The sequence below is a fragment of the Hipposideros armiger genome, unplaced genomic scaffold (assembly GCF_001890085.2).
Source record: "Hipposideros armiger isolate ML-2016 unplaced genomic scaffold, ASM189008v1 scaffold_43, whole genome shotgun sequence".
NCBI classification, from domain to species: domain Eukaryota; kingdom Metazoa; phylum Chordata; class Mammalia; order Chiroptera; family Hipposideridae; genus Hipposideros; species Hipposideros armiger.
Window position 1 is genome coordinate 2,459,086 of NW_017731393.1, and position 14,266 is coordinate 2,473,351.

The 14,266-nt window shown below is 45.2% G+C and overlaps 1 protein-coding gene across 1 annotated transcript in view; it reads right to left on the reverse strand.

Moving 5' to 3' along the window:
* Positions 1 to 14,266, reverse strand: part of TECPR2 (tectonin beta-propeller repeat containing 2) — an 88,245-nt gene that overhangs the window by 61,225 nt on the left and 12,754 nt on the right. Inside the window, exons 4-6 of the mRNA XM_019639211.1 lie at positions 5,106 to 5,234; positions 4,627 to 4,758; positions 501 to 658 (exon numbers count right to left, since the gene is read on the reverse strand). Of these exons, the coding sequence (XP_019494756.1) occupies positions 501 to 658; positions 4,627 to 4,758; positions 5,106 to 5,234 (419 nt within the window). The remainder of the gene's footprint in view (positions 1 to 500; positions 659 to 4,626; positions 4,759 to 5,105; positions 5,235 to 14,266) is intronic.

Sequence of the window (14,266 nt, forward strand, 5' to 3'; positions counted from 1 at the left end):
CTCAGAAGCCTGGCCGCACTGATGGTGCCCTGTACACACTTCCACGGCAGGTCACACAACTGTTACCGACTTTCCTGCTGAGCTTATTACACCTCCATGCTCACACCTGTCTTGTCTACTGGTCACCCCCAGTCTGCCACAGCCTGCACAGCACACAGAGGGCAGAGGCGCCTGGCAAACACTGGCTGGTCAGGGCTGAGCTCTGTGGCCCTGACCCCTCGGCCAGGACTGTGAGGGACGGTGCCCACACAGGAGTGGGCACAGGGCAGACCGCCTCGGAGGCTTCCCCAGACCCTCGCTCTCGTGGCAGAGTGGCTACACACGCAGAGGGATGCATTCTTCCTCTGTCTGACACTGGGATAAGGCCCCCTGGGCAGGCTGGGGACCCACCAGGAAGCCCAGGCTTAGAGCCACGGTGGGCCTGCACGTGGCAATCGGAAACCTAGGATGCCTGAAAGCCCCACCTGTAACCGCCAGGCTGGAACACCTGAGAAGCTCACCTTTTCCTTGGTTGTGTTCCGATTTGCTTGACAGACTTTTCCTCCGTGTAAAAAAGCAGGCTTCGCTGTACAGTGGACACGAGCAGCACTCTCTGGCTGTAATCCAGCTGCACGATTGAAGACGGCTCTTCCAACACCAAATGGGAATTACAGACGCCCTGTGAGAGAGAGGCCAGTCAGACCCCGTTCGAGGTGATGTGCAAGTGCCTGCCTGCCTCTGTTACTAGAAAGCGCCCTTTCTGTTATTTTTACTTAGGTCAATTTACACCTTAAAACGTAGGCTCTAATTCTCGTCAGGTTCGGTGTCAATCCACTGCAATAAAATTATTTGGAAAAGTCCTTACTAATGAGAGAAAATAGTCAATGTTAACACCTATTTCAGGCTACGTCAAGCTTGACAAGAAACATCTGAAAATTCTGTATGGTTTCTTTAAAAATGTTATCATTAGATAGTTCAAAGAAGAATTCATAAAGATCTAAGCAGAAATATGTTGCACCCTGTGTATTAGTATAATAGAACCCAATGGGACATTCTATAAAATTATTGTGACAACGACCAGCTAAGTTCATATTATACTTCCCCCACAAAGAGTTCAAAGCAATTTGGGGGACATTTTATCCTTGCCCACTGAAAGGATCAGAGAAAACTGGATGTTGGAAAGAAACTAAAATGGTATTAAATATATTAAAGAAGAAAAGTAAAATTATACAAGGCATTTTACTGCTAACACAAACATATTTCTTGGTGTCAAAGATCTGCTTTTAGAAGTCACTCTTCTCCTGAACCAGTTTCTTCAATTGTTTAGGAAACATTGATAAGATATCACAGACCTTTTTCAGAGGGGAAAAAGGGAGCAGCAATCAGATTTATTAGTTAAATTAATATACAGTAAAATTCATCCTTTTAAGACATATGATTCTATGAATTTTGACAAGTGCATAAGTTGTGTAATCACTGCTAAAATTAAGATAGAGCAATTCCCATTACCCCCTAAACACTGAGGACTTTTGAGACAGATTTTCCTCCTACCTTTGCAGTTATGCAAACAGTAGCTTTTCAGTTTTTGATTTAGCTTGGAATGGAATGAAATTTATTGTATTGAATTTGTAAAAGCATGCATGTCTTTTTTTTGCAAATCTCACAAAATACTTTGTCTTTAAAAAACTATCAGAGGGGCCAGCCGAGTGGCTCAGTCGGTTAAGAGCGTGAGCTCTGAGCAACAGGGTCGCTGGTTCGATTCCCACAAGGGCCAGTGAGCTGTGCAAGAGCTGAGCTGCCAACAGGTGGCAGGATGGCTCAGCTGGTGAGAGCACATGCTCCTAACAACAAGGTTGCTGGTTCGACTCCCGCTCTAGATAGTAGGCTACGCCCACCTGCAACTAAGATTGAACACAGCACCTTGAGCTGAGCTGCCCTGAGCGGCCGACTGGCAGCCAGATGACGCAGTGGTTAGAGCGTGTGCTCTTAGTGACAAGGTTTCCGGTTAGACTCCCGCATGGGATGGTGGGCTATGCCCACCCACAACTAAGACTGGACGGATGGTGACTGGACTTGGCGCTGAGCTAGCTGCACCCTACACAACAAAGATTGAAGGGCAACAACTTGGCTGTTCCCCTTCCCCAATTCCCCAATAAAAATCTTAAAAAAACAAAAACAAACAACTATCAGAACCTCAGTAAAGCTGAGAAAAAAATAAGTGGAGTGCTAAGGACACTGCTTTCTGCCCATGACTCTCTCTCCATTTCTGGAAATGGGGGTGCATAAGTAGTGTTCTCTGCACTGCCCACAGGCCAGGGGAGTGGCGGCAGCAAAGTACAAATGCGAGGGACCCTTAATGATCCTAACAAACCATCCTGCAGAGCAGCGATTCTCAAAGTGTGGTCTGCAGTTGCTGAGGGTCCCTAAGGTCCTTTTTGGGAGACTGCGAGGTCAAAATCATTTTCTTTATGACACTTAGGTGGCACTGGCCTTGTTCAGAGCTGACATTTGTACTGATGGTACAAGAGCCATGGTGGGTACAGCTACTGCAGCCTGGGTGCTTACATCAAGCAGGGCAGTGAACTGTTGTCACTGTGAGTTGTCACTGTGCCCTGCCCCACCATGCGCTTGCAGTGAAAACATGCATTTCACTGAAGAGTGTCTTTGATGCAGGAAAACTATAACTTCTTTAAATCCTGACCCTTCGGTACATGTACGTCTGTATTCTGTGTGCGTGCACACACAGCCCTACCCTGCGTCCTGGGGTTCTCTGGTCTCTCAAGGACAACACTCGTGCGGCCGTTACAGCTGTCGGCTGAGCCAGCTGCTTCTTCACAGGCACCTTTTTTACTTGGAATACTATAATTATTCCAACTTGGGTACTCGGCAGACATTTTCTTAGAAAGAACAAAGTGAGCCTGTCACCTCTAGGACAAGTGATAGTATTTGTTGCTGATAATGAAGTTCAAGTGTACAAGTGAAGATTAGAATTGGAAAACATGTATCCACTCTTGTGAACTTGACAGGTTCCCAGACTTTACTAATCAGGATGAAGCTGATGCTTCCTTTGATAGCATATAATTAAATGTTCAACATTTGGAACATCTGCCTCACTCGGATCAATATTTTCTAAGTGACCAATGCATCGTGTTACAAGATCACGCACGGGTCAAAGAGCTGTTCAGAGAGCAAGACAGACCAGTGGATTTTACTGGGACAGAGCACGAAACATTCACCCATATGATTTCAGATTCCACACTGTGACCAACCTTTAAAGAAACTACCATTAGTCAACTTGGGGATATGATTAAAGAAAAATATCCACAATTCTCTGAAAAGGCTCCTAAAATACTCCTCCCATTTCAAACTATATGTCTATCTGAGGCCAGAGTTTCTTTATGTTTTCCAACCAACACAGTTATATCTGCAGCGGTTTGAATGCAGAATCCAGCAGTCTTCTACTAAGCCAGACATTAAAGAGATTTGCAAAAATGTAAAGCAATTCCACTCTTTCTACTTGTTTTGAAAATACTGTGTTGTCAGAAAAGTCATGACGCATTTTTGCAACGAAAAACATAGAAAAAATAGGACATGACTTTCCCGACAACCTAAGTTATTTTCACAAAAATGTTACTTATATTAACATATAATAGGTTTATGATTTCAAAATAAAATACATATTCTAAAATTTCTCAGTTTTAATTTCTAACATGGCGTGCTCAGTAGATATAACTCATACAAACAACAGCGCTTTGGGATCCTCTTTTTAGGATGTAAAAGGGTCCTGAGATAAAAAAGTTGGATAACTACTGCTAGAGAATATTTGTAAAAAGTCAGTCTTGGGTCAGAAGGACTAAGGGTCACTCGGCTAGGAATTGCTGAATTCCTACCATGTGCTAGGAATGAAGGCCACAAATGAGCCAACAAAAGGATCAAGGCTCGGACCACCGAAGAGTGCGGTCCAGCTGGCCTGACCAACACCACAAACAGCACAGGCCGCTGGAGGCCGCCGCGCATGCGCACACGCAAAGGTGTGGGCCTGTGGAGCCGAGTCTCAGTTTGAAGTTGAGCTCTGCCAGGTATTATTAGCTTGTGACTGGGCTAGTGATGGGATCTCTGCGGCGGTTTCTTCTATTGATTGGGGATGGGAACACATAGCTCAGGGTACTCTGTGAGGATTAAATAAAATAACAAACACGAGGTTGGGGGGCTGGGACCGCGCTGCCACCAAACCTCCCGGCCTGTCACCTCTCCCACAGGTCATCTCACACAGGCAAGGTGTGGCTAGGGGCGAGCTTGCCACGCACAGGAAGCGCGGCTCCCTTCCAGTTATGATTATGAAATGCTTCACACCGTCTGCAAACCCTTCAAGGGACTGGGAATGACAGTGGCTTCTTTTCTAAGTATAGCAATAGACAACAGGAGAATGAAAAAGCGAGTGTTCCAATAGAAACAAAGGCCAACTCTTTTGCCCCAGAAGCAGAAGCTTATAAAACATTAGAAAAGGCCTTGAAAGAAAATGTTACAAGTAACATTTGAGATTATAAAGGGGGGATGATTGGTAATACAAACTGACTAAAAATTCAGTTATGAGTATTATTTCTGCAAATATAAGACGGTCACCCAATTTTCTGAAAATAATTTTACCTGGTCTAGATCCAGAGAAGAATAGACAATTCTCCCTTTGTCGTCGCCAGAGAACAATTTCATTCCATTGGGGCTCCAAGCCAGAGCTGTTATGCTATTTTTGTGAACACCAGTGACATCAAATCTCCGAAGCTATGAATAAATGATAAAAATACACACGAGAAAAAGGAAGGATGAATGCTGTGAGATGGAGCTATGTGGACAAGGTGGGATGCGACCCTCCTACTGAGGCAGGATCTGGGTTCCACCTGCCTCTTACCATTAAAACCCACAGGGAACAGCCAGAGAAGAGGAAGCCAAATTTAAATCACTCTTTTGTGCTTTATGTCCTACCAGGAACAAAAATGGTACCGATTATAAAGAACACAGTATTAAGCTTTTCTGAGCACCTATTTTCTAGGCACATGAGGATTTCTTGTTTTAAAACCCATGAAGAATTTGCCAACAAGCTAACAAATGCTAAAATGATTGGTGCTTACCTGTTTATTTCGCCCGGGCAATGAAGATACAAGTTGAAACACTGCCACCCTCCCAGAGGCTGTGCCTGCAGCCACCAGGTCGTCGAAGCAGCTCAGCAGCTTCACCACCGTGATGGATTCCGTTTTCCCCTAAAGGAGGGAACATCCAAACCCAAAACCTGTCGTAAAACATTACCAGTGGAGCGCAAAACTTCATCAGGCTGTAGCCTACACATACCCGACAGGAAGAGCGCACAGTTCAGAAAGGTAATAAATCTGTTAAGCCCTCCTTTTTCTTTTCTAGGTTTTTAAGCTCTGAAATAACCAAGTTAAAAACTGCATTTCTGATGAAGGAAATGCTGATCAGTCAAGTGTGACCACACTGAGCTCTCATCAAGAGCGTGTGAAGGAGCCTGACAGGACAGGCTCCCCCCAAACAGGAGTCTGGAGAAAGAAGAGCTCGGCCAGGTCCACGCTCTGCTTGCTTCTCGCAGACGGGACAAGGCATTCAGACACTGTGGTCCACGGTCTGCCTGCCACAGAGCCTCACTGTGAGGACCAATGAGATCACACACCTGGAAGTGCTTTATAAACGGTTCCTGGTGTGTTTCGGTTCTGAGATCAGTAATCATATTAAATAACATTCACTCAAGCTTCACAGACTGGTTTATTAAAATGCACGTGTACAAGCACTGACACAGATATTGAGGCTTCTGGTCCTGATAAATGATCATTTTTTAGTTTGAAACCATTCATTCAGAAAAATTACACAACAGTTTTGGCCTTGCTGAGACATATGGCAGAACTCCAATAAGCCACTTTGATCCGAGCCATCATGGTAATTTAGATAGTGGTCAACCTGTCAAATAGGTAAGCACACCCTCCGCATTCAGGGGACTGAGTCAGCTGCTATGGTAACAGAAACTAAAGTGGGTCGCAGTCCCTCCTCTTGAAGTTTAGCTGTGGCAATGAGACATGCACTTGAAAAGCCACCCACAGCCAGTGGGGATGCTAATGACTAAGCTCGCTTTCATCTTTATAGCTTTCAGGGGATTCTCATGGGCTATAAATATTCCTGATGCCAGATGGTGATACCGGGGAAGGGGTTGGGTCTTAAGCTACAGGAAGGAAAAGAGGAGCCCTTGAAGATCCCTGATCTTGCTGGTGTGTCGGTCAGAGGTGACTTGGAGTGGGGTGCAGGGACGGGGCAGGGCAGGCAGACCACCGGGAGCCTTGAGCGCCAGTTCAGGCCGGAGGTGGTACGCCCCTAGTCAGAGGAGTGGCAAACCGAACGGGCATGGAAGCAGTAAACCCTGTGAAGAGGGAAGACTCCACTAAGACCTGGTTAGAATGAAGCAGCAGCAATGAAAACAGCACAGCAACTCAATTCCTGAGCGTTTCCCCGTCCCAGGCAACTTGTGAAGCACTTTACATGTGTCAGCTCCTTGAACCCTCGCACAGCCGTGAGGGCAGGTGCCATGGTCATCCTCGTTTCACAGAGGTAAGGGATGTGTCTAAGGTCCCACGGCTAGAGAATCAGGAGTTCAGGTGCACCCCACTGTGGCTCCCCAGAGGCCCTGCTCAGCCTCCCTGCTCTGTGCTGACTCTGTGAGCGAGCTTGAAGGCTGCCCAGATGGAAGGCGTGGGAGGCTCGTGCAGAGGAAGGAGAATGAAGGACCTTGTCATCTGGAGCGTGGGGAACATGAGCAATGGTCCCATCAGCAGAATCCACGGTGCTGCTTTGAGGGAAGAAGGTGACACAACATGTTTAGGTAGGAATAGTCTTGACGTGGTAGAGGATGTTGAAAGAGTATTTTCCCTGGGAATCTGTAATTATAAAGACCACCACCACCACACTGGGAATCAAAATTGTTCACTGGAGATCATGCCATGTCATAGCACAAATTTAAAACTGTTGAGTAATTTTTCTGAGTGAATGGTTTCAAAATAAAACTCATCACTCAGATGGCCTGGAAGCCTGGATATCTGTGTGTGGTGCTTACACCCGTGCTTTTAAATAAACCAATGTACCAAGTTTGGGTTAATGTTGTACAATATGATTACCAGTAAGTGTTATGGTTCTTGGCATAAGAACCAAAACATCCCAAGACTCAGATTCTCAACACTTAACTCTAAGTCAGATAAACAAAATACACAGCTTCAACTTCCGACAGTACCATAGTCAAGCTATTCCAAAAACATTTCTCTCCAAACACCCTGAAATGCTGTGTAAGACACATAAAACATCCTTTTAAATGGATAGCTGATCTCTGGAAAGTAAAAAAAAAAATCTACAGGAGCCCATACGAAGAGTATTGCCAAACCAGAACAGAAGCCAGCCCTGAGGCCACAGGCTCCCCTGGGACTACCTGGCCATCACCTAGAGCCTCAGTGTTCTGACGAGGACAAGGCTTCCGGCGAGATGAGGTGGACAGCTGGAACCCATATCCTCTGTGAAAGCCGGAACCCCAGGAGACCTAACCCTCAGTGGAAGTGTAAACTAGGGGAAAATTGATTTGCTGGCAAATGGAGCTGACAAGGAACTCTGTCTTCTCTCAGGCCCTGATAGGAACGCACACATGAAGAACCTTTCCTAAGAACCTGTAATCACAAGCCTGCCCCTCAGCATCAGAGTCTGAATTTGCTCTTCCTTTCTACTCAGAAGCAGCTCCGTGCCAGGCAACTTAACGGAAGCACTTCCATGTTGGCAGCACCCCGAGGTGCCAGCAGAGTGAGTGTAAACCCGTCTGTGGAGTGCAGTCTGCACCCAGGTCCGTCAGCACTCGCAGGGGCTAGGATGAGCCACATAGCTCGTCACTGGAAATTACCATGGGGTAATAGGCCCCATGAGAAGAATCAGCTGAAAAAGGCAACAGAATTGGACCACCTCTCACCCTCACCCAAGTATTTCATTTAGATGGATGAGACCTAGGACATAAAAGAAATATGCTTAAAATTTTTAAAGAAATACAAAAGGAAATTGAAATATAAGAGCAAGCTACTATTACAACTCTTTCTTCATTAGGCAGACATCATCATCTATGCAGAAAACCTCAAGAAATCTACAAAACAGGATATAAATGAAATATACGAAGATCCATTGTATTTCTATATACTAGCAACTAAAAAAATCTGAAAGTGAAATACACTGGTTGTATAGTTCTTATATCACCTGTGAAGTGATATGCTATTACTTGAGTAGAATGATATAAAGGGAAAACTCAGCTTTCCACCTGTGAGTCTTTACTTTCACACAGAATACTTTATTTCTGATACTTATGGTCACCAAATATGTGGAGATTTTTCTATATGATACCATGCAAGTCTCTGACACCTTCTGGGTATCCAAGAATTTAAATCAATCCTGACAGCATCTACCTGGAGAAAGCATCAGATCCTACAGGTTAAGGGCTCAGTTCCACAAGACTGCCCCCTGCCACTTTAGATGCCAGTTGCAAGCCTATGTCATCACCTGTGCTTCTCTGGTTGATGTATAGATTGGAGGTTCCAATGACCCCCTCCTTGGGTTCAATTAATTTGCTCGAGTGGCCCACAGACCACAAGGACACTTACTTCCAAGCTTCTAATCACAGCCCGGTCTTTCTGATGACCAGCCCCCATCCAGGAGCCATCCAGGAGCCCACCCAGACTCACCTCAATAGAACCAGAGAGGCTTCCAGTGCTTTTATCACTTAGGAAGTTACAAGCGTTTTAGGAGCCCTGTATCAGGAACCAGCAGCAGGTATATACATTTCTATCTTATTATTTCACAATGGAATTAAATTAAAGGATACATACTGTAAACTCTAGAAAAACTACTATAAATATAGAACAGGTAGAGCCTAATAAGCCATAGTGCACAGAAATACAAAAAATAATCCAAAAGGCATTATGAAAAGAACAAGGTATAAGCAACAAGTGGGCTAAGTAGAAAACAATAACCAAGATGGTAGACTCAGTTGGGGGCAATTTTGTCTCCCCACCACCCATGGGACGTTTGGCAATGTCCAGAGATTGTTACGACTTGGGAGGTACTAGTGTCATCTAGTAGATGGAAGCCAGAGATGCTACTAAACATCCTACAATACATGAGACAGGGCTCCCACACCAAAATATCAACAGTGCCAAGGCTGAGAAACCTTGACTTAAATCCAACCATATTCATAATTACATTAAACATAAACGGTCTAAATGTTTCGGTTAGAAGGCAGAGATTATCATACTGGATAAAAAGGTAGGACCCAGCTTCAGGCTACCTTCTTTAGCTAGAAAGAAATGCACTTTAGATATAAATGCACAGATAAACTAAAAGTAAGAACGGAGAAGATATACCGTGCAAACTCTAATTATAAGAAAGCAGGAGTAGCGGCTGGCCGGGTGGCTCAGTTGATTAGAGCGCGAGCTCTGAGCAACAGGGTTGCCGGTTCGATTCCCACATGGGCCAGTGAGCTGCGCCCTCCGCAACTAGATTGAAGACAATAACTTGAGCTGAGCTGCCAGTGGGAGGCCAGAAAGTTAAAAATAATAATAATAAATAAAGTGAATTTGCTTTAAAAAAAAAAGAAAGAAATAAGGAGTAGCCATATTAATACCAAAGGAATATTACCAAAGGTAAAAAGAGACACTTTATAGTGATAAAAGGATCAATTTGACAAGAAGACATAATAATCCCAAGTCTATAGGTATATGACTACACTTTAAGTTGCTGAAGCAACACAACAGTGTGAATGAATGTACTTAATGTCATTGAACTGTACACTTAAAAATGGTTCAAATCGTAAACTTAGTTATGTATATTTTACCACACACAAAAAAAAGTACCCAAAGCAAAAACTGACGGAACTGAAATGAGAAAAACAAAAGCTCAGTTTTGTGGGGAGATGTCAACACTCCTCCCACAGTAACTGACAGAACAAGCGGACAGAGACGTCAGGGAGGACTCCAGCACTGCATTAGCGAGTGTACGCTGCAAAGCGGGCCCTGAGGACGGAATTAGACACGCAAGACATCCTCTGGGGAAACCCCGTGAGGGGGAGGGGAAGCAGGTGGAGGGGGCAGGAAGAACTGCCATCTGCAAGCTGGGAGAGAGAGCGCTGGAGGACGGAGGGCTGGAGAGGTCGGCTCAGACCGCAGTGCTGTCTATGAAAGTTAAACGTGTGCACTACGGCTTATTAGGCTCCACCTGTTTTATTTTTATAGCAGTTTTACTAGAGTTTACAACATGTGTCCTTTAACTTACCTCAGCTGTGAAATAATAGGAAACATATATGTCTCTGCCGCTGGTTCCTGACACAGGGCTTCTAAAACCCTTACAACTTCCTAAGTGATAAAAGCACTGGGAGCCTCTCTGGTTCTATTGAGGTGAGTCTGAATGGGTTTCTGGATGGGGGCGGGTCACCAGGAAGACCGAGCCGTGATTAGAAGCTTGGAAGTGTCCCTGAGGTCTGTGAGCCACTCCAGCAATGGGGACACACCAAGCCAAAGTCACCTGTTTCAGGGGAAGGACCTGCCTAGGGTCCCAGCCGCACTCAGGCACTGGCTGGGAGCAGCCAGTAGGAGGCACGGTCTCGGAATGAGCATGCTGGTGGCCCCAGTGCTCATCCATTACCGTCCCCACAACAGGAGAGTCAGTGAGAACAGGTCATTACCAAGTGACATACAGAGTACAAAGACACGGACAAAAATTCTATTTTATTTAAAGAGATCAAACATTTGAGGGCGATTTTTTTATGGCTGAATCAGGATACACAAAACCTCTTTTACGATACCCAAACACTCAAGGTCAAATCCACTACTAGCATCTTTTCAGCAGTATTTCTATTTCATAAAACCAATCCTTCATTTAGCACATTACTTAAAACTGGGATTTTTACTGCACTAACTTCATTAAAACACCAACCTGGTACTGTTTTTCATACGCGTCTACAAACAGAGACAGACCTTGATGACATCGAATGTCCTATTTGAGAGACTTGCTAGTTTTAATGAGATGGGCACTGAAGTAGGTTAAGCAGTGAAGTGTTTACTGACGGCTGTGCTGTGCTTAGTTTTGGGGACACTCATGGCCTAGGAGAGGAGCGAGACCCATGAACAAACACAGGAGCCTGACACACATGCACGGGTGAGTTACGGGAAGGACGAGGTCGGTTCTCAGGGGCGGCAGGCAAGGCTGCGGTCTCCAGGATGCCAATGGGCTGAAAACCAGGTGCCTCCTGGCAAGTACCGTCCTGGTTTTCATTTCTGAATAATGAAATAGGATCACATATATAAGACGATATGCAGCCTAAGCATGTACAATAGCTTTAAGAGTTACCGTAAAACGCGCACACACGAGTGCCCATCTACGCGTAGCTGGGAAAGGAACATCCAGAGCAGCTTGGAAGCGCTCTGGGCCTCTCCCTGCCTCGTGCCTCAGCCACCAAAACCACTCAAGTGAGACTAATGGTCCCCTTGCTCTTGTTCATAGCTTCACATGTGCATGTGTACTTACACATGGAAGTGTGCGGGTGCTTCACACACGGATTCACACTGGTGAGCCAGCCCCTGACTGCAGGGTGTGGCCTCAGCCTTCCTGCCCGATACTCAATCTTCTCAGTGTCTTGTGTTGATCAGCCCAGGGATGCTGTCTCATGATCATTACTGCACAAGAAGTGCAAGTTCAGCCGAAAGTCAACTTACTATTTTACAATGAATTAGCAGTTGACAAACCAGAACACTCTTAGGTATGAACTGTACCCTCCTCCTCCCCTGGCCAACGTATTAATACATGGGCAGCAAGTTTTGGTCCAAAAGCTGCTTGGCAAGCATGGAGTACTTTCTGACCAAACCACTGGAAGCATCAGAGCCAGTGCACCAAGGGACGAACGGCTCGGAAAGGGACCCCCACAGGGAATTCGACCCCTCACACAGCAGACTATCAACTCTGCCTTCTGCCACATTCTCTCTTCTTTTGATAAGGCGACAGTTCAGTCTTATTCTGGCCTGGGAGCCACTCCTTCGTCTCTTTCAGGTCTCATCTATTGTGTGTTTAGCTTCTACTTCTCCCATTTCCAACTTCCTAGGGGGGCACTTTTTGTGGCCTCATTGTGGCAACTTAACTCCTCAAACAGAATTCCAATAATCAAGAAACCTGAGGGGAAAAGTTGGACTGGAAAGCAGCCGGGAATGGTTCCGGGCACACACTTCGCCCTCAGGGCTTCTTAGGCTCCTTGGCCGGCCACTTCCCCTTTGGGTGGGAGACCAGCGCAGGGGACCAGCGCTCTCTGTGAGCAGGGCCTTGGGAACTGTGAGATCCGAGAGGACTTTCTCTATGGGCCTCTTTCGAGGCGGCAAGGTAGAAACTGCCAGTATATCAAATAACCAGTAGATCTGACTGTTTTGAAATATTTAAGAAGACGCAAATAAGATTTGAATTCATCAAATTCCTAAGAATTGTTTCACTATTTTCCTTCTTTTACTAACAAAGAATCATGATTTAAAGTTTGAATGTACAACTTTTTAATGATCTAAAAGTTAAACAAAGGAATCTGCTTTTCTAGAATAATTTTCTTAACTCCATAGGGCAAACTGGAGTAAGGACTCTCCGCTGGAGCTGAAGGAAGTCCCTGGGGCCAGGGACTCTATCAGTAGTGACCGAGATACAGGCAGATTACTGATAAAGAAAATAATTAGGCTGCCAGCAGAAGTTTCAGCAGCAATCAAGACACAGCAGAGTAATACCTTTAAAGTGCTGAGATAAAAGAACCACATGAAGTGAGGTAGGGATGGAGTTTCATTTCCCCCCCAACTGTCCCACGTCACTTACTGGAAAACCTCCATAGTATCACCCTTGCAATAACTCAAGTGTTCACATACAGTGGATTTTCTGACTTCTCTATTCTCTTCCAGTGATCTATCTATTCTTGTACTGATATCACGTTGCCTTGGTTACTGAAGCTTTACAAGTCTATTACCCAGAAGAGCAACTCCCCCTGTCTTGTTCTTTTCCCACTAGTATCTTTGTTCTTTTTGACTCATTACAATTTCATACACATTTTTACTCACCCTGTCAATTGCCATTTAAAAAATTGTTGGAATTAAATTGAACTTAGGTCAATTTAGGGAGCATGGTTATCTAATAAAATACAATTTTTACTGAGTCACTGTAAAAAAAATTGAAGCTAAATTCCCAGAAACTAATGAACTGAAGCAATTGATGCTGAGGACAGCGTGAAGCCCTGCATTGCAATGCTGCTGACCTACCAGATGCCGTGCCGATCGCCGGACCCTCATCAATGCACCTAAGGGTCACTTCCATAGGAAACACAGGGCAGGCACTAGGCAAATGCGTCTTTGGCTGAGGTGGCGAGACAAAGACTCCCATTTCTGCGTCACTTTAAATAATACATTAGGTATAAGTCAGGGAAACATTCATAACATTCTAAGGCAGGAGATTCCTAACTGGAAAATCTCGCACACATCCCCTCGCCCAGGCCTCTCCTTCCTCCCACCTGGAATACTGCCCCAGACACATCAGCACGGCGAGCCGTCCATTCTCGTCAGGGCTTTGTTCAGCTGCCACCTCGCAGTCAGTCCTTCCCTGAACCTCCTACTTAAAACGGGGCCATCCCTGCTGGCACTCGCCACTCCCTTCTCTGGTTCACCGTCCCCTCAGCTCGTCTCCCACTCGTTGGTCTGTGTCCACGTGTCTTACTCACTTTTCCGGCTCTCCCCATTAGACTCTGAGCTCCGCCAGGGCTGGGACTTTGCCTGCTGTGTCTCTAATGGTCTTCAGGACCTAAAACGGGCCTGGCACACAGCAAGCACTCGACAAACACTTGCTGAATGAATGCACTGGGAGAGCAAGTGTAGAAAAGTGGCAGAAACGGGAAGTAGCATTGCTGTGATTAGTGCAGACACAGTTCTGAAAGCAAGGCCATGGAAGTTCAACAATTTGCTGAATGCTAAGAAGACAGAAAGCTTACATTTAATTTCAAAACAGAAAATTAGAAAACAGGTCAAATTATCTTTCTGGTCTATTCTTATGTATGCCACAGCCATGTAGTTAACAAGTTTATAACATTTCTGTACTTATTATTAGCTCCTCACAACATTTTTTGTGCTTTTGGCACTAGTTATGATGAATTTCTTGTCTCCATCTGCCCTCTCCTACTAACTTGTGTAGAAAAAAAAGTTTCCAAAAG